Source organism: Poeciliopsis prolifica, unplaced genomic scaffold (assembly GCF_027474105.1).
Source record: "Poeciliopsis prolifica strain line A6 unplaced genomic scaffold, Auburn_PproV2 SCAFFOLD019, whole genome shotgun sequence".
NCBI classification, from domain to species: Eukaryota; Metazoa; Chordata; class Actinopteri; order Cyprinodontiformes; family Poeciliidae; genus Poeciliopsis; species Poeciliopsis prolifica.
In genome coordinates, this window is record NW_026562394.1 from 4,765,519 (window position 1) to 4,792,756 (window position 27,238).

A 27,238-nucleotide genomic window follows, 5' to 3' on the forward strand; every position below is an offset into this window, starting at 1 on the left:
ATTGGTTTCCTGCATACAGTGCTGAGCCTGGAAGTCTGGTAGAGCAAATGAGAACCAGGAGAGGTCAGAAGTAAAACTCAGATCCCCTTTTACCACATAAGATCTCGTGGTGCGATATCTGGAGACGTTAAAGCAACCTCGGTATTTCTTCTACAAATGAACCCCGCCTCATAAAGTGCTATTCAGTTGCTGCAGGCATATGACATCCTCTGGTGAAATAAATGTATTCTTTTATTTGGAACCCGGGATATAAAGATGAGTGTTTAATGTTTGACATGCTTACGACTATTATCCTGAAGTCAGAAAGAAAGGAGCTCTTCAGTTACCCCTTTAGTGTTTGACTGAATGACCAGCGGCTAACAACACTCAGACACAAAAACTAAAGCATGTCCCCAACTCCCCACCACTTTTAAAACATTTATCTTGCAATATTTTGATAGACAAAAGAATCAGCAACAAAATGACCAATAATAACCCAAAATTTAAGAATTTGCAGCTCATTGTATCAATCAGCTTTTTGAAACCAGGCGATAGAATGGTCCTGCCTTTCTATTTTCAATTAATGAAATAATTGAGAACCACAAAGTTAAGCCATTCTAATCATAACCTTCATCAGGAAAGCTTTAGACCTAGTTTTAAAAGTACATGGGGACTAAAAACTGGGAGCCATTTTTACAGGCAAGGAGTCAGACAACTAAAATGTCTGCCTCACTTTTGACTTTTAGAAATTCTTTGAATCACCTATAAAACTGTGATCTGCCACCGAAATCCATGGCTGGGAATATGGAACAATTGGACAAGTTGGAGATAATTATAAAGTCATATAAATTTTAAGATACTGAAAGAATTTTTCAAAAACTACATACTACTTGGATTGGATGATTAATCATTATGGCAACACATTTATGGTGAGAATGAGTTTTTTACTAAGAAGAAAAATATTTCACTTGTGTGAGAAAAATGCCTCATGCTTGCAAAACCATTCTCTCTCAGTTTGACCCCCAGGAAAATTGGTAATGTCATCCTGGGAAACAAAGCAATACCATCAATGATAAAAATCTGTTGATGGACAACCCTGGTTTTCCAAGTTCTTTAAGCTCATAATTTCCTTAAACCTCAACCTGTTAGCTGTCCTAACCCTTGACACAATATGGGAATGGCTTTAAACGCCTGTCTTCATATTTTGATGTGCCCATCGCCCTGGAACTGGAAAAAAAGTTTCATCACGCCACATGACACTTTTCAATTGCTCCAAATACCAACCGCTATGCTCCGTAGCTAATGGATACCGTTTTAATTACCCTTACCAAAAGGGATTTTCTCAAGGCCAAACAGCCAGTCGGTGCCAGTAAATTGAGTTCTTGCCAGATTGCACGTGTGAAAATGCAAATACTTTCACTGTTTGGCACTTCTGTTGAGTTTAATGTGTCTCGTTTCCCCCAAAACTTTTCCAACGGTGGCCGAGATTTCTTTGAGTCAGACCACATTACTTCCCCCAAGACAGTAATTTGCTTAACTTGTTGAACTATTAATAATGTGCTGATCAGTCACAGCTTACACAATTGCCCTAGTTGTTTGCTCCATCCAGATTGGTGGTCTCACACTGCAGTCCCTAAGTGCCGGTGGCCTGCAACTTTCAGCTGTCTCTCGGCTTCAGCACACCTGACTCCAATATCGGCTCATTAGCAGAGCTCTGTAGAGCTGGACTGCATGCTCGTGAGGCAGATTTGCCATTTAACTCAACCATGTAGGGCAAGGGACACATATAAAAGTTGCAGGACTCTGGCCCTTGGGGTGCAGCAGTTTGAGACCACTGATCCAGATCAATAATTTGGTCACTTGGAAATAGTTGTTGCTAAATGCACCATAATCCTTTCTAATTGGGATGACTTGCTGAGTGAGCAGAGCAGTTGTCTTGTAATCCAAAAAATGTGGATTTGATTCTAGATTCCTCCTGCTGCATGTCGATGTGGCCCGGGGCAAGCCATTTAACCCTCAAATTGTCCACCAATCTGTGTAATGGTGCAAAAAGGTAATTACGATTTACTGTTGCTGTGGCATGACTGGAAGATCGCTTTTAAAATTTCTAATTTGATAATCTTAACTCCTGGTCCTATCTATTTGCTTTATTAACAGCGGGTTGAGAATTTTTCTTTTGTTCTTTTTGTGACTATGCAGTTTATGTACTCTATAAAACTTTTCGACATGCTGTATAAAATGTAAATAATAATAATGAATTACAGAAATAATTGTATTATTAGCTTCTAAAACAGACAGAAAATGCAGTTTAATTATGTTCTTCCCACTCATTGAAAACAGATGTTGGTAAAGTTGTATATAATATTTAAAAATACATTCATATGTTACTGCAGTTGGGTAATTTCACACAAAAATCTGATAATTCATGTCAAGAAATTTATGTTTTTAAACCGTTCTGACGCCCCAGTCTCCTTTGATTACAGTTCATGAGAAGCAGACACAGACACAGATCTTTGACCTTTCACCTTTACGCAATCTCTTCAGTCCAAACTCATTGCCACACAAGCCAAAATCGTCAAGGGAAAAGCACGCACGGCGCACAAAAACGTACATTTTTGAGCTCACTAAATATGCAAAAAACGATTTAATTTTGCATGTTTTACTGCGTTGTCAGCAACATGAAAGGGCGTAGGTCGCTCTTTATACTCTTTGTTTTTAAAAAGGCTTTCTTTCTGCGGCCAGGTTTTTAAGAAGACTTTTATGCATCTATTTGAAAGCCTTGGATTTATTGAACATTTCGACAGAATTTTTTTTTCAAGTTTCTACCTGCCTCCTGTGCAGGCAAAATTCATACCGATTCATGATTTGTAGTCGCAGGCCGCAAAAAAAAAAAAAAAAATCCTTCTGAGGGCCTCAAATGGCATCCAGACTACACTTTGGACACCCCTGCTTTGGATCATCCAGAGTCCTGTCTGACATTCTTTTCCCTTTAGTTCACCCCACAGGTTTTCCATAGGAGTTAGATCTTGGGATTAAGACAGGAAGGGGAGAAAGTTAATTTTGTCTGCTGAACCATCTCTGGCTAAAGGTCCACCTAAAGGCTGGATTCTACTAATTCATTGCACACATTTCTCCCCAGAGGTGAGCATACTGTAGACTTTACCTGATGTCTTACTTTCACTTCACCTTTGCTACATCTTAAGCAAAAAAGAAAAAAAAGCCCTTCCTTGTGCTGACATCATCAAAATGATGCATTAACGTGCTTTGCTTTTATAGGATAAATAATTTTCCACCTCATCGCTTTTATTTCGCAACATTATCTTGAGTTTAAAGGAATGCAAAGAAAAACTTTCCAGACCTGCTTGCAGACGTTTGATCCAACTTACCCCCTTTCTCCTTTCAGAAGGCCTCTGTTTTTTTCTTCTTCTTCTTCTTCTTCTGCTTCTCCTTCAGATTAACATCTGTCATGTTTATCTAGCAGACTGCAACCCCACTCACTTCATTCAGTCAAAAAGCCACATAGGAGAGTAACAGTTGCACTTAAAAGAAGAAAAAAAAAACTCCCACAATCCAAGTTTTATACTGCCACAAAGTGATTCTTCTTGTCGAGTTCAGAGTTTTTCCTCCTGCATCATTGATGGTTGAACAACTTGTTGCCAGCTCCCACATCTGCTGTACATTTCCAACGGGAGGGTCTTTTAATATTGCTCCTGATTTATCTTCCTTTAGCTGGATGGCTTTTGGTTATTTCTCAAATGTAAGACACCGTCCATGATGACAGTAAATTGCTTTGACATGTTGCTTTTATATTGAGTGCAGATGTCTCCATGTGGCATTCTTTTAACAATGACAGGAGGTGTCGCGTATTCGTTGTCTTCGAGGATTAAACGGCATAATGGAAACAAATAAATAAAAGGGACAGTTACAAGAGGGCTTTGAAAACGAAGCACAGGGCTGTTGCTACGTTGCATTTTCTCTTGGAAAGCAGTGTGCGCTCTAAAAGAGAGCATGGAGCTCTGGGAACAAGGGCAAGGAAACAGACCCTTTAATTGCACTCGTGCTCAAACCAACAAAATAAAACGGATTTTTAAAAATAATAATAAAATAAAAACAAATATTGACACTGACACACTTTTTCCCCCCACAATGAGCAGTTCTACATTCTCTTCAAAGTCTGTTACTGAGATGGGATCAAAAAGACAGACTGTAATGCTAAAACCAGACCAATAAAAGGTAACCCACACTCCCAGTGATCACGCAATAAGGCATGCTAAGAGCTAATAAATGTTAGGCCCACTGAGTTATACCAGACTGGGATTTAGAGGCTCTGTAAATTAACAAACACAAACAGACACACTGAAAAATAAAAACACCGTCCACCCATCCTGTATCTATTTCTAAGAATAGTGAAATGGCAAGAATATCTAAGAATCTCATGATTTTGGAGTAAAACCAAAAACGCCAAGTAACTCCTGCACAGTAGCTGCAAACCACACATTTATAACTATTTCATTATTAAACATCACACATTTTATTGTTTTTGAACAATGAAAAAACATTTACAGCAGTCAGACTGGAGAATCTTGACAGGAAAGTGGAGTTTGTCAACCACTGCACAGAAAACTTTGAGGCAAAAGTCACCTTGTGTTACTTGATGACTTGAAAATGTGATGTGAATCAGCAGCCAGTGAGAGTTTTAAAGTTTGATGAGGAGATCTTAAGAGATTTTGTTTTCCAGGATAGCACTTTTTGAACCTACTTCATACTTTGTCCCATTCTAACAACAAACTTCTATGTATTTCCTTAAAAAAAAGAGAAAAAAAGAAAAAGAAAACTATTTTAGAAACCAATAAAATTGTAAAGCTGAAGCAAAAGTGACACTAAACAATAATAAAAATGAAAATGCTGTTTTATTCAACTAAGTTAATACTTTGTGGAAATATTTTTGATATCTCTACCAGCATTGTGCATCTAGAGACGAGTCTTTCTTTTGAAACAACGCCCACCCAGACAGACAGGATGGATGCCATCTGTAAACATCAGTTTTAAAAGAGGTGTCTATTATGCAAAATTCAAATTTTTCTTCTTCCTTTTGGGTCTCAACTGCTTCTTAAAACAGCCAAAGTGCTTGAAAAAAAAAAAAACACCCCAATGTTTATTGGTAGCAAGTTAATGTTTTTGGCGTTTGAAAAATTAGCTGTTTCAGAAACCTCCCAATTGTTAAGCCACACTGTGTTGTTACCTAGAAACCCAAGCTGAGCTGCTATTTGGTCAGCTGGTCATACCGCTGTATGTCCTGTACAATGGCTGCTGGAAAAATGTTTTGTTGTTGACTTGCCATTCAGAAACCAAAAGATATACTTTGGATTCTGTACCAAATATGTTTGGTTCCTGTACCGAGCCAAATGATTGTCTCATTGCAGATCTATTTGCAGCCATTTTCAAACGTGTGGTTTGGGAGGTGTGACCAGCAGCAGCTTAATTAGACTTAAAGTGACAACAGCTCATTCTGAAAGGAATTCAAAATAGGCAGAACTGAGCAGACTAAGATCTGAGTGTGTGCAAAATGAGTTCATGCAAATAAATAAATACATAAAATAATAATGTAATGAACATATTCTGCATAACCCATGGTCCTATCCTAACCCGTTGAAGGAAGCATAATAGGTCACCTTTAAATCTTGCCACATTGCCAACTGGATTTAGGTCAGAACTTTGACTGCATGGACCATTCTAACAAATGAAAATCCCTTGGTCTAAACCCTTCCAATCCTTCCCCCTGTCCTCCTGGAAGGTGCGCCTCCACCAACGCTTGTGAAAAACAAGAAATTAGACTTGTATAGTTTTCTTTCAACAGTGACTTCCTTTTTGCCACTTTTCTATAAAGGCCAAATCTCTGAGGGCTTCGCAGAATAGCTGTATTTATTAGGGACCCGTTACACACAAGTGCATCTATTTACTAAATAGGGAACTTCCGAAGGCAATTGGTTCCACTGGATTTTACTCAGAAGTGAATGGGGTTGAATACGAATGCATGTTAGCACTTTTCACAGTTTGTTGTTCTAGGCATGAAAATGTTGAAAAAGTATCAATACTCTGTACTTCAGCTGGTTTTAAAGTTCTGCAGACATGATCATGCTGGTTTGCTTTACTTTGTCGATGTAATAAAATTTATCAAAGCAAAAGTTTTTAGAAATGACTCCTCAAAGCTTCAGTGAGACGCTGATAAAATTACTGCCTCAGTCTAAAACTGATGGCCATCATGTTAAATTATTCAGAGATTCTTCCTGCACATACCCAGAGCTTTAAAACTGCACAGAGCTCTCACTGATATGATCGCATTTTAAAATCAGAGCAGAATTCACTGAGTGAAGCCATATAATAGATCTGGGATTTTATTTTAAGTTAATAACCTTCCAAGTTATTAAATCGAAACTCATTTTCCTACAAAGCATTTAAAGCCAAAAAAATTATGCCTAATTTCTGCCACTTCCACATGTCAGATCCATATATTTCCCCGTAAAATGCTAGGAGTCAATTATTTGTCCATGATGAGAACATAAGTGAAAGGATCTTTTAAGCCACAACTGGAAAAGGGCCGCCTTTTTACTACAATCACAGCATTAGATCACATTTTCCCTCCGCGGGGTTTGTCAGTGACTGGTGGCGAAATTACCAACATGTCTGCAGCTTTAATTCACATGTCTCATGTCAGCTTTGTGCCTTCAGCACAATTTTCCCCGTTAGCAGAATGAGAAAATGGGAGAAAGTGAAAATTGAACACAAGACCAAAATTAGTCCACTACATGTCAATCTTTGCAGCCTAATTTGACGAACAGGTCTGGGTCACAGTAAGGAGAAGTGAATGGAAGAGGTCTAAATTGCATGGCAGCTCAGCCAGGGGCTTGATTATCAGTAACATCCCCTATTGTGATGATGCTCCAATTGAAGAGAACCAGTGGTGATGTGCAGTGCAGAGAATAAAGTACTTGGTCTTGGAAAACCACTAATAGTTTCACTTTTAGGACTTCACTTTTTCTGTAGTGGTCTTTGTTCATTTAGGAACTACTGCGCAGCCTCTGCTAAAGTCCTCACAGCACTTTTTAGAAATTTCTATTTATAATGTGTGCACAGTTGGTAAGGTGGTGAAGGCTCTGCAGATTTTTAACATGAGCTGTGTGTCTTAACGAAGAGAGAAATGCTTTATATCCACCAAACCTTTAAAGCTGTATGGTTCCCATTATGTCTGTGTTTTTTTCCGTTTGCTTTTAGAAATTTGTATTTAAATCAATTAGAAGTTATTTTTATTATTGGGGAGATAGTAGATTTATTCTATTGTTTCATTTTTGATTATTTAACAGGGCGATATTATGTATTTCCCAGACACAGAGTGCAATTTTTTTTAGCTATCTTATCTTAAGTTGTTATAAAAATGTTGTATATATCAAACATAACATGAAAAAAATTTTACTTCATAATTTGACAGCAGGTAATTGGACCTCTGTCTCTTTAAGAAGCTTCTGCTCTGTTTGAGCACATGATCATTCAATGCTTTTCCATTATGCCATTTCCAACCGTTCTTACGAACGTTGGGCTGAGAAGTAGTTTGTATGATAATCTCAGAAGACTCTCAGCTTATTGCTGCAAAGTGGGGAAGGTGCAGGGAAGGAGCCAAGGAGAGAAGTGCTCTGTGCAGCTCAAAGCTGGAGCTTTGCTAAAATAGACAACACTGTATGAAAGCAAGCGTTTAGGCACCCCCAAACAGCTGTCTTGGAAGATTAAAGGATTTCTCAAGCATGCATGAAATAATTATGCATTCTGTCATTGCGTATAAAATACTTAGAGTGCTGAACTGTAGGTATGTTTTTGATGAGGGAACAACATAACATAATATCAACCTCAAAAAAGTTAATTTTCCATAATGCCCTTCCCCCCTTTAAACCTCTAACTAGCAAGAAAAGAAAAAAATCATCTTTTAAAAAAAACATTTTTTTCAACAGCCAAAACTTAATTTGTTGTTGGTCAGTTAAAATGATCACAATTAATTTCTATTGGGAAATGCAAAAATTCAAAGAAAGTGAACTTTTAACCTTTTTCTGTTTTTAACTTCATAAGTTTGTATACACTTGAAATTATTCACCTTTAAACAGTTTAGTAAATCCCAGATCATTATCTTCTCACCCGTAAGCTTCAACATGTTAATTAAAAAAAATATTTGTGTCAACCTGTGATTTATTTTATGGGAACAAATGTCTTTCTTGTGTGGCATGATGGAAAAAGTACAATTATTGTACACTGTCAAACAAATAACCCAGCCATCAAACTGTTGCATGTTTTGTTCCCCAGGGATGAACGTATTTTGGTGCAAAAGGTGTATTGTCACCAGAACAAAAGCAAAACACCTTGAGAAGATACTGGCGAAAGCGAGTAAGATAGTGTCCTTGTTTGAAATTAGTGACACAAATCTTGGTCTGACATGGAGTAAAAAGTCACTCAAAGAGGAGGAAGCCATCACTCCAAAAGCAACATAAAAAGCTGATTATATATTACAAATGCTCCTGGGAACAAAAGCCATAACTTATGGTGCCGGTCCTGTGTTATGATGAAACACAGAGTGAAGAGCTTGGGTAAAATGACCATTATTTTTCATCTCATATTTCCACCTTTAAAAGGGTGACGTTTGTATCCCGACTGTAAAGCATAGAGTGCCAGAACTATGTGTTATGTTTCGCAGGGTTTGGTGGATTTCATAAATATAGAAAAGAACATTACAAGGAAATATTGAAATAACTGGTCAAGACGTCGGCCAAGAAGTTAAAACCTGAGCACAAATGAGTCTTCCAAAGAAACAGTGACCTTCCACTGTTTAGTTACAACAGTGGAAATTTGCTACAAAGTCATTTAAGGACAACAAAGTCAATGTTTTAAGAGTCCATCATCATGTCCTGATCTTGATGTGAGCAAAGCAAAATTTGTGTCTTTGAGAGGGAAACCCGAAATCCTCCACTCACGCCTCGCAGTCTAAAAGGCAATTCTACCAAATGTGAACTTCTGACTGTAAAAAAAAGCAAACTGGACTAATTTTGGTGAGCTTTACTAACATAAAGCAGAAATATTCAGATGGTGAGGGGAGAAAAAGTTTGTGCATTTTCATATAGTGTGTAAAAATATGTGTTTCCAGCTATACATAAAGTAGTTGGAATTTTATGCCACCAAGACAATCAAAACAAATCAGGAGAGATTAAGAGGAGAAACAGCTAGAGTGTTAGGTGAAGGGTGAGGGCATCAGATTAGGTATAATAAGAGCAGGATCAGTGTAGCAATGAATGTACACCCACAGCCCAAAACTATGAAGCAAACTATGTCAAAAAATTATTCGATCAGTTCCAAAGACTTATCAAATGATACTAGCAGAAACTTAGACATTTCTTAAGACACGTGGTCTTTACAGATGGGGTAATTTAGACCTCACAACTGTTTCACACTGTGATTGGTCCAGCCAGGTCACACTGGCCCCATGTGCGCTTTGATGAGGGATTGCTTTGTGTGGTTTTGAAAACCATCAGCCTGATGGGACAACCCCCGTCATGCTTACTGGCCGACCGTGACATTTGCCGTGTTCCTCCTGAGCGTTGTGCCAAGACCGTGGGAGGGTTAAAATAATCAGTGAGTATGGGTTAGTTTTAGAGCAAAAATCAACTGTTGGATGAACAAGGAGAAAACCAGAGATCAACTTCATTTGGACACACCGATTCTATGGACTCTTACATGGACAGGCAGCCATTTGGTAACAGTAGAAAAGTTGATGATTACTGTCTTTACTAAGTTGGATGGTACAGATATCATTTTCTGTACCTTAACCCTGATTAAAGTACACCTTTGTACAATGACATCCATTTAATCATCTGTGATCTTTCTGTAAACGATGACTCACTCTAAGGAATGCAAATGAGTAAATGCCAGGAATATCCTGACAAGACAAAAACGGTTAAACTTTTATTGATGTTGCACTGATTATGTTCCAAGCAATGCAAGCTATGCACCAAAGAAGACTGAAAAGTGAATCTGCAACCAAAATGCAGCAGCTTTTTTTCTGTTTTTAGACTTTTCTTCGTGAGAGATTTTCTTTGTGTTTCACTTAAATTGTACAAGATAAAAGTCAGGCGTGCAAAATGGCGTTTTACATGATCGCTAAAAATCCTCATTTTTAACACCACAAAACCTGCCATTTTTAACAAGGGAGTGTACACTTCGGACATCCCTTTGGAACCATTTTCCAGGACCGTTTTTTGGGAACACTTTATAAAAACTTCCCAGTGATAAAGCAGAGCTAGCACCCAGCAATGATTGACTGATGGTGAATGAAGTGGTATCTAGTGACCTGATGAGTGCAGATTTTTAGTTTGGCAAGATGATACAGGTCTGTGTGTGTCTGTATACAAGTGTGTGCACATAATTAGTTTGACGTATATCTTAGGTGAAGTGTGTGCAGTAAGTAGGTTTTCACTACTAAGTAAATTTCTGTAAACTTTAACACTTAATGTATGCATTGATAAATGTTGATACAAAGTGTATTCAAAAGGATTTGAAGCAGGGTTGGGTAATAAAACACTCCAAATGTGTTATAGATCACAGCTGACAACATACTAATAGTTATGTAGGCCCAAAAGTCAAACTGTTGAAACTTAATCCAACTGGGAATCTACTGCAAATAATCTGCGGAAATTGATATTCAGAGAAAAGTCTCCGTCCAGTCTGACGGAGTTTACCCAACATACCAGCAGTGGAAACTGCAGAAAGACGCGGTTCTACAACCTGTTGATTCTCGAGGGGGCTAAACTATGTGCAACGCCCTTTTGAGATTTTTGCTATTTACATATTGGGAGAACCATGAATCGCTTTCATTCCATTTCTTAGAAACACTCTGCTCTATCTTATGATAGTCCCCCCAAAAAACCTCAGATGTTTGAGCCTGGAATGTACTGAAATGTGTCCAAGAGCTGTAAATAATTTTGCATGGCAATGTATACAGGCTATATTCCTACTTATTCACCAGTAGGTCATGTAATCATATTACTGAAAAGACATCTTAAAACAATCTACCCTACCTCCAAGAGTCATCCCAGCTTCAAAACACTTCTTCAGTCGACAGGAAGGGCAGTTCTTTCTTCTTAGCTTGTCAATGGTGCAGTCGTTTTTGCTTGCACACAAGTATTTCTGCTTACCTATTTGATACAAAGGCAAACCATGGGTTAGTTGAGGCAGTGAAACATGATCCAATGAAAAAAAAAAAAAAGAAGAGGAAAAAAAATTGCATTTAACTACTAAGTGCTTCCATTGTCAAAAACAGAAAGAAACTCAAGCAATAAATATGTGGAGCATTTTTAAGCGCCGGCACCAAACTGTAAATCCAAGTTGGAACTTCTAATTTACCTTCTGCAGCTCTTTTAAAGAAAACCTTGCAGCTGCCACATGTGAGCGCACCGTAATGGCAGCCAGATGCCTCATCTGAGCAAATCAGGCACGTTCTCTGAGGAGGGAAGAAGAACTCCATGGGGAACATGTGCTCTCTGCCAGCCTCAAACCTGCAGTCAAACATGAGATGAAACAAACGTGTGTACCTCGGATGGTGACCTTCAAGCAAGCAAACACATGATTTTACTTCTTTTGCGGACTTTTTTTTATTGTAAGTGGAATCATTTTTTTTCTTCTTCTCTTGTATTAAAACTCCATGTTCGGTTTGAATCCTTTTTTTCTTGTGAAAGTATCACCCACTGCGGACAAATTAGGCCTAAAGCTGAGCACCACAAAACACCTAATATAATTCCCAATGTCTAACCACAAACAAGGTGCAACTTATATAGATTTGAGCAGAGCATGGTGTGGAAAAAGCATGGAGCGCCTGCGCTGTGGCTCTGGGATGAGATGTGGGTTAAGTTGGGCCGTCTGCAGCCTTGAGAGACGAGATAACAAAGGAGCCTCAGACACAATGTTTCCTCGGTGACGTACTAGATAGATACGAAGGTTCGGTTTAAAGGTGACAAGGATGAAGCGTCCCGATTCGCAGGAGATGGCAAAAGACGTATTGGTCATTTTAGCAACCATTTGGACGGAATAAATTTGGTCTCATTATGTCGAGAGGGAGATTTTGCTGTTTTTGAAGAGTTCTCAGGCTTGTAAATCGGCCTTTTTATTAACCACGTGCACATCCCAGCCAGAGGATGAAAGCTTAAAGACTGTGCAATGGGATGATGCAGGATGACGCAAACCACATGGTGTTTTGTTGTTTGTAAACAGGAAGCTGCTATGACTAATCAGACATGCCTCGAACTTTTAATAAAAAAGCAGGAATTCTCTAACAAATACAGGAGTTTTCTTAATGTTCTTAATGTTTATTTACATAGAGGTATTATATACTTGCATATACATACGTATGAAAGAAAGCCACCGGCATTCAGCAGAATCTCTTAATGCTGACTTTGAAGTAAGGAGGGAGTATTTGAGACAGTTCCTAGATTTACAAGCATGCAGGGATAGTTTGGGACCGATTCAGGAAGGAAAGTGGCTCAGCTCTACGAAGCCCCTTTGATGTTTTCCTCCGTTAAATACATTACACTGATGCCGAAGACTAAAAGTCGGCCTAAATCCATGCACAGATTCCTTTTAGATTTATACATCAGACCATGATGTTTATGACCATCTCCATGTTATTTATGCATGCTTGGCAAACTGATTTGCCATGGTTCTCATGCATGTCACCCAAGTACTGCCACAACCTCTGGTACTACTCAAAATAAGATAAATACAACGATTATTAACTTAATTAATTTCAAAAGAGAAGCAAAAGCAAGAATAGTAGAAGGAAAAACAAGTTTAAAGTGAAATGGCTCCTTAGCTCTCGGGTCTGTACCATGTTCCCGCTGCAAGTTGGAGAACCAGTGGGATTTGTGTGGAGCGACATATGAATTAAAAAAAAAAAAAATAAATTTTGAAATTAACAGCACAAGTTCTTCCTTTCACTGCAAAGCAGGAGTGTCCATAGTGCCTCCCATTTGCAATCCCCCCCGGAATGATTTAGTTCGGCTCCAAACTGGAGCAATCCAAAACTGAAAGAAATGTGTGCAAGCCCTGACTGAGGCTTGCAAGATGGGTGCTTTTTAAGACCAGTACCTCAAAACTGTTATTAATTACCATCATCCTAATACCTACAATGGAGATCAGACAATTATATCATCATTTTAAATAGGACCACAAACAACCAGTGACATTTGTACACAGCCTTACTTTTGTACACCTTTTTGTTTAACTTTTCAAAATACAGCAAAACAGTGACCCATATACTGGTGAGAAATAAGAAAAGAATTAAAGCAAATATTTGGAAATTGTTTGATTTTCTTTTAGATATGCAAATGCTAATGTGCAAATTTGCATTAAAGATTAATTTTCTTCCAAAATCAGATTGCTTTTTTGTTAATATATTCCATATAATTATTGTAGTTTTGAGATGGCGAAAAAAAAGTCTTCACGACTTTTACATTCATAATTTAAAAAAAAAGATACTTTTGTGATCCATGAGTACAATACTTCCAACTTGACAAAAAAAAAATTTGCTGCTTTTTTTCACAAACTTAAAAACATCCTGCTTGCTTGTAAGCCTGCCATGCGCTCTCTCTCTCTCTCTCTCTCCCTCTTTCAAAACTTTCTGCATTTAGACCTAATGACTCTTGCATAAAATTCTGTCCTTTCTGCATCTTTCTCCTCAAAAACCTCAACATCCTGCCAGCCTGGGTTAAACCTGTTCACTTAGGTCCTCTCTTCTTGCAGATTCTGCTTTCGCAGATTTAAGTGCCTTGCAACTGTGCCAGCAAATAGACTTCAATCCAGACAACCGTAGGCAGAGTGCATTTGCAGATGCATTTTACTGAAGATTTCTGACCTCTGTTTTTCTGCGTTTTAATTCCTCACCCCTCCCCACAGAGCACCTTATTGGTTGGCTCCGACCCATGACAACAAATGGCAAGAAGAAGAAAGAGTATGCTCAGTTTTGGGTTACAGAAACAGATTGCAGTGCCTGGTCCTGTAAAATCTATAAGGACAAAGGTGCAGTAAAATGGATTGCAGTGGGGGAAAGAAAGGATTCTTACATTGCATGCAATAGGTAAAAGAACAATTTAAACCTCTATAAATTTGCTATAAATCAGTCACAAGTTAAACGTTATCAGCAAAACAAGCTAACAACAGTGCATTTCATTGCATGCTATTTATTTGAATATGCTCCCTTACAGATGCATATGAAGAAGTACAATCAAAAGTATCTATCAAAAAGATTTAATCTGGAGAAACAAACTGTCAGAAATTTAAATTAACGCAGTTTACCATTGCAGCTATTGCCATGTCTCAAACATGGCAGCCATATTGGATTCTGGAGTAAGTTAAAAAAAAAAAAAACTTTCAACGTTTCCACTTGGAATTTAGACTCCTGAGGAATCAATTCATAAAAACCAGAAGAAATAATTATTGCCATTTAATAAATAAATAAATCATTAAATCAACTGGGTTGTACTATTTTAGAAGAATAAAACTATGGCATACATAAAGCTGTGACGGTAAATGTTACCACATTGTGCATTTCCAGCATCAATCAGTGCTATGTGAGACAAAAACCGTCTCAGCTCCCTGTCAAATATTTATGCTGCTCATCTCCAGGTGCCCAGCTGTCACTTTGCATTGCAGGCTTTCTGTTTCAGTCCAAGTTTTAGAGACGTGGTCGTGGTCTGCTATTCTACATTTACCAGCTACCATGATTTGCTATAGTGACCACCATTAGGTCCCCGGCCTTGCGAAAGCATTAATATTTTTCATGCACTTTTACGTATTGCAGCCTGGCAGTCACACTCTTATTTTGTTCGCACCTCTCTGAATTCTCACCTTGATTTCCAGTTAAATTTATGGAACATGCTTATTAATTCTTACATGAGTTCTGCTGTCGTGATTCTAGCAGCAAATAATGCCGTGTGATGGACGTTGTCATGCTACAAAAGATACTAAGAAACCCACTAATCTGGAACAAATTTGAGAAAACTGCAAAACTGCTGAAAAACTGATTCAGGACAAGTACAGTGTTGATCAATACGCTTAATGATTTTGATGACAGCATTTTTGACAAAATGTGATGCTTTGCTTGTTTTGCTTGCTTCATGATTGGCTGCTGTATTTTATTTTTATGTTGCAAAGCACTCTGAACGTCCTTGTTGCTCAAACGTCGTGTGCAAATAAACTTGACTTGCTTTGACTTGGCATTTTCATTTAAAAGTAAACTTTTCGTTTTAAGCGACGTGATGTGTGTTTTTCAGCAATTTGCTGCGAGGAAAGGTTCAGATGGGAGCAGCTTTTATACAGATGAGCAGCAGATCCTTGCTGCACATGTTAATTAATAGTTAAGGGTGTCTGCTGAATTTTCTTGTTCATTTGAATGTTTAACCACATGAAATGGCTGTGTTGCAGTAAACAGGTTTCTGGATAAGACCGCTAGACCGTAGCACCGTCTGGTGAACTAGGATGACCTTGTTGTCTAAAAAGGAAACTGTAAAAAAAAAAAAAAAAAGTACAAAAAAAGCCCAGTGAGTGGGGAGATCAGTTGCATGTTTCTTGTCGCCCTCTACAGTCAAAACATTAAAATAAAAGGCAAATTACAAAAACATGTTGCACCTACATGCATGGTTTCTGAGAAAAAACGGAGTCTGAGAGTGCACACACTGAGTCATTACCTTCAGTGAACTCAGACAGTTGGAGAAAAGCCCTCGGCTGTGTAATATATGACTCTAGAGTCAATCAACATCCCCACACCAGGTCCATTCGGCGTTATAAACCAAACTAAGTCATAAAAGAACATAGGGATGCAAGTTTGAGTGCAAATCTTCAAAGAATTTCGATCTAAACAAAACAACTCCAATAGACACAACATTTTAGCAACAGATTTTTCCTTTCAGTCATTCGAGCAAGAAAATGCAAATACTTTGTTTTGAGAATTTAAAAAAATTGAAAAGAGTAAGTTAAGCACACGCATGCAAATTAGAACGGGACATTAAAATTATTTGCGTTCACATCAAATCCTTCATCGTCGACGACGCCAAGCATTGAGTCGAATTACTGGTGTTGTGATGTTTAAAATAATACAGCTTCCTGATGTTATAGAGCATTTTTTGCTGATTATTTTTGCTCCAAAGCTATTCTCTTCTCTTGCTCGAGCGAATGCTGTTTGAGTGGGCTTCTGGCCGATCAGCATGCAGGATTATAATGGTTTTTACCTAAGCAAGAGTTATGAGACTTCAACAACAGCTATTTGTTTGGTCCAAAAATGTTAAAACAGACCGCCTGGGTCATAAAACCGTTTTTTTTTTGTTGTTGTTGTTGGTTCTTTTTTTTTTTTTTTTTTTTTTTTTTTTTTTTTGCATTTTGCAGAGTAGCATTCATCCCACACTGACTGATTGTAACTCTGTTCATGAATTTAATTCAAGACACATTCATGTTACTCCAATATGTATCTGATGTAATGAGCTTGAATGTCTGTCTGGTCAACGTTTTCTAATTAATTTGCGTGAGCTGAGTGAGAGCTGTAAAATCCTTTCAGAAACTTGGACATGATTTGGTTTCTAATGAAAAAAAGACACGTGTAGTAGGAATGTAACTACAACAGCTGTCTACAAGGAATAAACAGGATGCTAGCTAAGATGAAACACATGTTTTTATCTCATTATAGGTTTGATGCTTTCGAAGTTTTTTTTCTTTTGTGGCCATTTAATGTCAGTCAGAAACACCAGAGAAGTTGATTAGGGTACATGGTTTTAAAGGGCACATATGATTGATTGCAACCAAATGGTTGAGCTGGGGATCACATAAAATAAGGAATTACTCAAACACTCTTGACTCTTGTAATTATTATTTTTTTTGTATTTATTTATTTGTTTATTTATTTATTTATTTATTTATCTGGCGTTCACAATGAAAACTGACTTAACCAGACGTTTTGTCAATTAGCACAGAAATTATTTTAATTGTCCTATATGCCGTGAATAACAGGACAGACCAATAAAGTTGCTGTGATTATTTAGAGACTTGAAGAATAGTCTCCAAATTGGGTTTTTGTTGTTGTTGTTGTTTTTTGTGCTTTTTTTGTGTTACCCATTAGGTTAGATTGTCTTTAGATTGTCTTTATTATTATTATTATTACTATTTTTATTACTATTTTGCTGCCTGTTTTTATGCGTACGTCAAGAAAAGTTTGTACTTCTTTCTACATCCTAACAGACCGACAAAACAATCTCAGACTGCGTGGTCCTTAATGGGATTCAGGATGAATAGGATCACTTTTGGTGACCAGATTAATCACAAAGCGCGAACTAAAAAAAAAAAAAAAAAAAAAAAAAAAGAACAAAGGAAAAAAAAAAGCTCGTCCACTCCATTCTTCAAATGTGTATATATATATATTTACACATAACTTAAAAAGTGTAAAAAATATTATTATTATTTTTTTTTTTTACTAAACCGGTTGTTTAGTTACCCTACAATAATAATAATAATAACAATAATAATAATAATAAGTGAATTACCTGGTATCGTTGTAGACTACATCCAGCCATTCACCGACTTGGCTCTTCATGTCTCCAGAGTTGGGATAGGGGCTCCTCAGCATACCGCCGGGGTACCACTGCTCCGGGCGCACCACGCTCCCCTCGTACGGGTTACATATGAACGCCGCGTTCGGTCCAGACTCGTGTGCGTTCATGCACTGCCTGGACCCCCAGAACTGAGTGTTGTACCGCTTGTTGAAGGTGTACCCGCCGCCCCAGAAAGACCCCCAACCGTCGTTTCCCTCGGACTTGATTTTGACGCTGTACTGGTCCGGCTGATATCCGCCGGAGTCGCTCTCCGGGGCATCCACGAAGTCCCGCACTCCTTCCTGAGGGTTGTAAGCCGCCCTGCATGGCCTCTCGTTGGCCGACGCCGCCGCCGCCGTCGAAGTGTGAGCGAACTGGGCTAAGTGGTCTGGGGCGTAAGGGCATGAGACGGTGCGGGCTGCGTTTAGGTGATCCGTGTCCTCAGCCTCGCACGGTGTAAAGTTTTGCGCGTTCACGGACGTCCGGCTGGAGGCGAGGTGATGAAAATGCGCAGGCGTCTCTGAACTTTTATACATCTTCACGGCTGGCTTCTGGCCGTGCACAGGTCGCTCTTCCCGGTCGGGACACCTGTAAGTAATCTGGGTCTGGGCATCGGGGCAGCTCACAGCCGCGGCGTCCACCCCGAAAAAATACTCTCCGCTGATTTGGTCATTTGCCGCACATGGGGGGAGTGCGGCGTCCACGTCGCTCATGTCACTGGACTCCATGGTGAGACCCAAAGAAACGGACACTGCTCTGCACAGCTCTCTGGCTGTCTCTGAGATTGTGGCGCACGCAGAAAAGGATCTGGTGTCAGCGTTTAACAACTCCTCCTGAGGAGCAGCAGCTGTCTGACAGCAGCGCGCCTCCATGTCACGGGCTGGCGGATTAACGCACCCAGACCCGCAGCTCCTGGCATTATTGTCGGATTCGTCAAACCTGCCGCTTCCTGCGCAGCTTTTCGTGAAATCGACGGGATTTTCCTCGGTTTTTTGCGCCATGCCGAGAGCTCTCACCGCGTCGCCTGCCTTTATTTTCTTAACCCCGGACCAAACGGAGCTGGAAGATAACTGTCGGCTGGTTTGGCTCATTTCCCAGAAAGAGTTCGCTTGGCCACGAGACTGGACTTTGCACGACAGAAAATCCCCCAGCTGGTCCCCGGGAACGGTTTATCTGCAGCTCGGCCCGATCTCTCTTTGTGCTAGGCGTTTTGGTAAAAGTCTCACAGAGCAACAGGAGTCGCAAACTCCTCCTAAAGTGAGAGTCGGAGTTACTCGGATACGCTTTGATTAAAGTCAGCAGCAGGAAAACGCTCTAAATATGTTACTTTCTTTCATTGAACGACCAACAAGGGCGCTGAATGATTCATAATTTGCAGACTAATAAATGTAGGCTACGCTGTAATTAATTAACACTCTGAAACGCGTTTCCACAAGACTACCCAAAACAAGCGTCCTATTATCTACGATTATGCTCCCTGCCTGCAGTAGTTTTACATCACGCTTTCATGTGTGCATCACATTTTTATGACCTGCCACCAGCTTTATTTGGATGTTTTGCTCATGGCAAATATTCCCCTCACATCTCTGGCGAGATATCTAAGAAACACTCTAAATATAAAAAATATATATATTTAACGAGGGTTTTCCCCTCCCCCATTTCCCCCTCCAGTTTTAACAAAGCTCAGACTTTACACTGTTTGCATGTTCTGCATTGTACATTTCAAATATTCAGATTGTTATTATGATTAACGTTATTACTGTTATTAATAGCAGCAATTCGGCACAACTTGCATTGCTGTGTCCACTGCCACAACAATTTACGTTATTGCTAAAATGTTAGACCCCCGAAGCTAAATCCCATAATCAGATTCACTTGTGCTTATTTACAGTGTCATGAGGCAGATGAGTGATCGCTGTGCTGCTGTAAAAGACTTGCTGTTTCACTGGCGGAGCTGGGAAGACAAAGGAGCCGCTTCTGTGCTCCAGAATCAATCAATGGATCATAATTGATCCGTAAAGCGAGTTTAATTTACATTTATTGAGGCGCTTTTCAGTGAAAACAAAGATCAATGAACACTGGTAAGGTAAGACGGTGGCAGGTAATCTGCTGTGGCAACATCAGAGGGGAGCAGGCCAAGGAAGATTCAATAAAAATACAATAAAATGTCCACAAAATAAATCCACACTTGCCCAATAAAGATGAAGATGTCCTGCTGCTCTAGAATAAAAAGGAAACACTGTTAAGCTTGAAAATAAATCCCAGACTGCGAGGCATGTGCCAAAAGCTTAGTCTCAGTGGTTGGTAGTGTAAAAGAATTTCATGCTAGTAAAACTGCTATTTTACTCCAAACATGTGGCACTGGTGTAAGGAAGTCTAAATTGATTTTGCTTCAAACAGCGGAAGAAAATGCAAGACAAGCATGTATGTAGTTTCTGAGCAGTTTGAAGTTGTGGCTTGAGCCCGAGTCAAACGCTGCACAATGGAAAATAGGGCAATGGTGGAACGACTTGTTATGAATACACACGTTTTCAAACAGAGAAAGAAAAAAAGGATGAGCCAGGGTGTGTTTTAGCATAGGTTTGTTTGTCACTGTTGGTGATGAAATGAAGCTCTTCAGAGAAGCTCAGCATTAAAGGCATCAGGCTGTGCAAGTTTGGGCTTGGAAAGCAGTTTTGTGACAACAAAATTATTCAAAACATCCAGTGTTGATTATTTGTGGGTGTTGTAGTTGGTATCGATTGCTTTGACCTGCTTAAATGAATCCAACATAAATCACCTTTTCCTAACTATTAGCAGCTGCCTACTTCAGCATGAATCCACCTCCACAAAAAATTTCACTTAGCAATTAGCCTCCAGGCTTTAAAATATGCCATGTCTGTGTTATTCAAGGCAGGTTTTCTTTTACTGTAGCAGCTTCCTTATTCTTTGTTTTTTTTTTTTTTTTTTTTTACTTTGTTTACATTTAGAGTACAGTTTCTAAGTTTTTAGCCACAGTTTACAAAAACATCATGCATCCACACATGTTTGATTCTGGATCGCAATTTTTGTCAAGAATTTGACACGGCCTATGTGAAAAGATAACAAATGGTATTCGCATGAAAGTGATATCATGGGCTACGCCGGGGCTTTTCAAACGGTGGGGCATTACAGGAGGGAGAGGAAAAAAAAAAAAGACAGAAAAAGTTACTGTGAATATTTAGCCAACTTCACAACGCTCATGCCAGAGACAAAATTGATAGTTGTTTAGTACCTGAGGCTACTTTGGGTAAGGAGACGTAGTCTGAGCCAAGCAAAATTAAAATACAACCATCATTATTTCACGCTCGGATTTTCATGGGACTGGATGTGAAGATGTTTCACTGCCACAGTAATGTCTGTAAAAACCCAGGAGTTTTGTTTTGTTTTAACTGCAGTCACATCAGAAAGAAGTTCATACTTTTAGCACTGTAAATGAAAAGGCAACGTTAGCATCATATCATTTGTTGCTACTCATAGTAAATCCCACAACATCAGTGAAAAATGCCTGAATGAAGCATCAAAAATAGCAACAGCAAAAGGTTTACAGAAATAGTAGCAGTAATACAACAGAAAGGAGGCGGGTTGTCCATCTGCTCTCTGAGGTAGCTCAGTTCTCCCATACTTTGAAACCACCAATGCTATTCTGTACTTTATTTTCTTTGTCCATTATGTAATGATTGATTGGAAGAGCTCATACACTTTGTTGCCAGTTGTGTTTTCGCAACTGGTAACCAAGCTGTTGGCATGTTGTTCGAAGGAAACATTCGCTTTTGTTTCACATTTTGAATGTTTAGGCACGCTTAGCGCCCTTTTGCAAACAAAACGTGTCACTTTGACTTCGAGCACAGCTGTTTAGGTCGGCGTGTTAAATGCTTCAAAAATGTGGCGTTTGAGTCGACAGCTGCATGAAAGCAATCAAGAAAAACTGTAAATCTTAATGTTACTAACTTGGCTCATAGTTGGCAACAAAAGAGGAGGCAAAGCCTCGCTTGGTCAATTTTATATAACTTAAAAAAAAAAAAAACAGTTTGCTGTAAAATGAGATTTACGATGTACGATTTACGATTTATTTATTTAAAACAGGGACAATATGCAGTATTGTCCATGCAACCACAGAGGAAAGGTGCATTAGCTCTGGCGCTAATTTCCACCTGTAGTCCCCGACCCGAGAAGAGGGTTATGTCAATAAGAGAAGTAAACGTCCTGTCTGAACGCTGGTAAGAATAAATGACCGAGTAACAAAAAAGAGCTGTAACCAAAAATATTACCCATTTGGCAAGCAAGTCGCCCGGAGAGAGTCAGAAAGGGGAGCACAGAGGTACTGTGTTGGAGCTACCTTTATAGCCGTCACGCCCACCTCGCACACAACTGGATCCGTAACAAGCCAACCCAATTACCACAGAAAGGGAGAAACAAACATGCAAAACCCAGGCTCCCAAGCCCTCCCATAAAATATGGTTCAATTAGCCTCCATCTCATAGCAGTGACTGGTATTCTGAAGAGAATGAAAGAATGTAAGGGGGTTGTGATCTGCATAAACTACAATAGTGTTACAAACTGTACTTACGTACACTTCAAAATGTCGTAAGATCCATTTTATACCAATGCTTCTATCTCCACTTGGTAAGAGTTGAACTTCTGAGAAAAAACAAAAAAGATGGAAAGGTCCTCCTCTTGAAAAGCAAAACAAAAACAATGTGTCTGGTTTTAAGTTAGCAAAGACATATACATATAGATAGATAGATAGATAGATAGATAGATAGATAGATAGATAGATAGATAGATAGATAGATAGATAGATAGATAGATAGATAGATAGATAGATAGATAGATAGATAGATAGATAGATAGATAGATAGATATAGATAGATAGATAGATAGATAGATAGATAGATAGATAGATAGATAGATAGATAGATAGATAGATAGATAGATAGATAGATAGATAGCCATATATAGATCTATCTCTATAAATAGAGATATAGATATAGATATGTATAGATACAGATATATTAATCTGCTGAGCTTGACTGGCTGGAATCAGGAATGTTTTATTCTTTAATCAGATCTTGTCTGCATCGCTCTTAACTCTTTCTCTCTTCCTTCTGCTTTAATTCACCTCCCCACAAACGAACATTTAATCTCCACTTTTCCAACTCAAGTTCCTGTTCTTTAGTATTTTTCTCACGCTCTAAAGTTTGTCGTTGCTCCAACACCAACAACTCTTTCTGCTATTCGAAGTTTAAAGCAGGGAGAAACTGCATTGGCTATTAGCTGAGAAAGCTCTGGTTCAGCAGCTTACATTTTTCTGCTGCCACCTTCTACCCACAACAAATCCTTCTCAATTAATGTTTTCTTTGTAATTGAAAAAAGAAAAGGAAAACAAATAATTTTTTGTATTGTTCAGAAGAAACGGTTCCAAAATATTTTGTCACTTCCAATAGTTGCTCTTTTTTCAAAGCAACCAACAAATGTTCATTTGGAGTTTGAAAAACATAGCCATGTCTACACCAAAAAAAAAACCCAAAAACAAAACAAAAAAAACTAGAAACATAAAATGTACTGGTCACTTCCTGTGACTGGGCCAGAAAAAATCCTGGAAAAAGGGGAAAAACTACTGATACGTTTCTCAGAGTTAGTTTGAAGCTTTGTCTGGAAACACTAAACCAGCTACTAGTGAGAAACACCTACTTAATGGGGCTCATTCTCACAAACTGGCCACCTAACCAAAACACTTACAGCACAGACTCCACCCTAGTCTGCATGCATTTTGGTGGTGGATGTTTTAAACTCACAACCCAGTGACATTGATAAACAACGAGGTAGCTGCTGCCAACTTACCTAGAAAGTTATGGAAATGTACCTGAGACAAATTACTCTGACCTAAAAAAAAAAAAAAAGCAAATATGTTGAGATTCCCAGAACCACCTGAAACCTGCCAGGAGAATTGGTCCGCCAAGTAAACAACAGTGAAACTCACCAGTTCTAAAACTGTATAACTAAGATTAATTTATATTTGTAGACAATGTATAACTCTCTATACGAAGCCAAGATGTTGTGAAGTCTCCTTTAACATGGTGCCGACATAAATTAGCACAAAACTTTTATTTTTATGTCTACTTTTTGTTTTCAGCATTCATATTTACTGACTAATGTGAGAAAAAAAAACACCAAGGGACTTAGAAAGCACCATTTCATTCCAAAAGGATTCATAACTATGAACGAGCCCCCATTTGTTACAAACTTAGGTCATAGTTGGCAGCAAAAAAGGAGACTCCACAGACAAAGCCTGGCTTGCTCAGTTTTATTTAACTGAAAAAAAAAAGACGGTTGTAAAATGAGAAGAGGGTGATGTCAATAATAAAAAAAAAAACATCCTGTCTGAAAGCTGGTAAGAATAAATGACCTAGTAACAAAAAAGAGCTGTAACCAAAAACATAACCCATTTGGCAAGTCAGTCTCCCAGAGAGAGACAGAAAGGAGAAGCACTGAGGCACTCGGAGCTACCTTTATAGCCGTCACGCCCAACTCTCGTGCAACTGGATTTGTAACGAGCCAACCCAATTACCACAGAAAGGGAGAAACAAACGTGCAACACCCAGGGCTCCCAAACCATCACATTAACCACATCACAATGAAAGATGAACACACTGAGGAGAATAAAAAGGAGTTTTAGAGACACGGGACGAGTTTGAAGAACGGGTCGTAAAGAGAGAAGCGAAGGATGACAGAGAATGAGAAAGAGATCTCAAAGAGTGATGAGGAGAATCAGAAAGAGGGACAAGGAGGATGAGAGGGACGGAAAGGGGAAAGGTGGACGAAGATAATGAAGAGTGGTAGTAAAGAGGAATGAGACGGGATGTAAAGAATGAGAAATGGAGAGGATGAAAAGAGGTTCTATGGAGAGATGAGAATGAAAAGAAGACAAATAAGGATGAGTGGAACAGGAAGTCTTGTCGGAGGGAGTAATAAGAACCAGAGCCAAACATGGAGAAGCAGCTTTCAGCTTCTATGCACCACAAATTGGGGACAAACTTCCAGAAAACTGCAAAACAGCTGAAACACTGAGTTCTTTAAACTCATGGCTAAAAACACGTCTGTTTAGAGCTGCTTTTGACTCATAACAGCTGGAACATTCACCAACATCTTCCATGTGCAGTGATGACTTTGATGATCACTGACAAAATGTAATGTTTGTTACTGGTTTCACGATGTGTTTATGGTGGGTTTTTTAAACGTTTTTTACAACGTAAAGCACTTTGAACTGCCTAGGTGCTGAAATGTGCTGTACAAATAAACTTGATTGATTGATTTATTGATTGACTGATAAGAAGGTATCTGGAAAGAGGAGTCCAGAGATCAGTAATCTCTGGTGGCGTGAAGGCATGGCCTTAACTCCAAACCCAAGTTAACAACTTAAGACAGACTAAAGCACTCAAAAAACGTGCAAATTTATTCGATATTTGTTCTGATAAAATTATTCATCTGAAAGGTTTCTCATATCTATAGAACAGACATGTCCTGCAGTTTTTAGATGTGCCACAGGGTACAAAACACTGGAATGAAGTGGCTTAATTACCTGGATCAGTTCTCCAGAGCCTTACTAATACAAATAAAGATCAGTAACAGTAAAGTTTTCTGACTTTCTTAGTGTATCAAAAAGATATGAAGCAATTATTACATATAATTGTTGATAAATAAGTGAACGGGAGAGGAGTGGCTTTTGGACACCGTGCTCATAAAGAGTGTGTGAACGGCACACATTGGCAAAACAGGATCTGTGAAATGTTTGACCTGCATTCTGTAAAAAAAACAGATGTACGAGCTGAGGTCAACTCTGAGAATTTTTTTTTTTTTTTTTTACCCCCGCCAGGCAGACACGAGGAAGGTTTGGACCCATAATAATTATAATCATACCCAGTTAAGTCAGACCAGACCCATTTTCAGCCAAAAGATGTTCTGAATTAGAATTGACATTATGCAGCTGGGTCCAGAGTATTTGGAGACCAACATAATTTCCGTTACTCTTGTTTGTCAAAACGCACTATTCACATTAACCTTTCATAATGAATGTGCGCTTTAATCTAATTTGAACTATTGTTATTCACAACAAAATCAGAGTGACTGTTGACAAAGTATAAATCTAATATGTAGGGCCTGTTTATCCAGGAGACACAAGCAATTATACACATTTTCATAAGCATAAATAATATTTTTTATTTTTCAATACTTTTGCGGAGAATTATTCGCAGAGACAGACTGCCTGAAGTCTAGACATCGCTAATTAATTAGGATTCCTCCTTTGTGATGCGCCGCCATGCTTTTACCTCGGACTTCAGTTAATGAATAATTCTGCATCTTTCTCCGTTGGGTTTTGTCAGCTCATCCCAGTTTAGATTTGGTAAGTGACAAGGCAAAAACTCAGAAGTGAATCAAACTGATTTTTTGTTTATTTTAATCTAAAAAGGAATACATTTGTTTGACTGTCTTTATATTCTGTTACCCAGTTAATAAACACAGGAACAGAGTGTCTTTGAAAGACCTGCAGAGTGCCATGAAAAACTTATTTCCCCGCCTTAAAGATTTACTTCTGTTTTTGCTTTTTTATCCTCAAACAAGTGTTAGTATTGGATAAAGATTCATAAAAACAAAATGCAGTGTTCCAACTATGCTATTATATCTCAACTCTATATTTTTGGTTCAATTCATCAAGCAGCACCCACGTCTGACTGCTGCCAAACCGTAGAATTAAAAAAAAAGAAAAAGACAGAACCATGTCTGACATGAAGGAGGCCACAATATATCAAAAAGCAACATATCATGCACCGATCTGGAAAAAAAAGAAAAGAAATTCAAGAACAGCTGAGAAACAAACAGCTACAAAGCCATTTCTGAACCACAGTGAAATCCATTACCGACAAATGGAGGAAGCGTGGAGCGGTGGTGAGCCAACCAAAGTTGCCACCATGGATGCCTCCCATGGTGGCATCCAGGGGAGAATTTTAAAGCAGAAACCACTTCTGACCAAACGGAACTCCAAGGCCCGTCTCATTTTCACCAAAAACAAGATCTTAAGAGTTTTGGGAAAATATTCATTGGACTGACAAGACAAATGTATAACTCTTTGGGCTCAGCGATAAAGAACAAGAACATTGTACCGTTGGTCAAGTGGTTGTCTGAACATCTGGGCTCACTTCTAGACGATCCTGAAGCACAATGCCCAGCTTTCAGTCAGTCACTTTAAACTGAAGAGCATCTGCATTATATAGGAGAACAAAAAAATTAAGAGCACCTGAAGTCAACCCCCGAATGCCTGAAAGATAAAAATAAAGGTTTTTAAGTGGCCTAGACAAAGTTTTGACTTAATCTGATAGAGATTGGGTGGTAAAACCTTAAACAGGATGAAAACCCACTCAATGTGGCTTAAATGAAAGGAAATCTCCAAAGAAGAGTTGACCAGAATCCTTTTACAGGGATACAAGTCTTGTCAGTTCTCAAAAAAATGCAATGTCCTGTTTGGACTGTAAAAGAATCAAAGACTTTTCACGGTTCTTTACAGATGCACCATCAAAGAGGGACAG

At 38.7% G+C, this 27,238-nt stretch overlaps 1 protein-coding gene across 1 annotated transcript in view; it reads right to left on the bottom strand.

Moving 5' to 3' along the window:
• Positions 1-19,058, bottom strand: part of LOC129368388 (androgen receptor-like) — a 39,756-nt gene extending 20,698 nt beyond the window's left edge. The window contains exons 1-3 of the mRNA XM_055043310.1: positions 17,589-19,058; positions 11,413-11,564; positions 11,088-11,204 (exon numbers count right to left, since the gene is read on the bottom strand). Coding sequence (XP_054899285.1) covers positions 11,088-11,204; positions 11,413-11,564; positions 17,589-18,727 — 1,408 coding nt within the window. The 5' untranslated portion in view covers positions 18,728-19,058. The remainder of the gene's footprint in view (positions 1-11,087; positions 11,205-11,412; positions 11,565-17,588) is intronic.
• Positions 19,059-27,238: the final 8,180 nt, after the last annotated feature.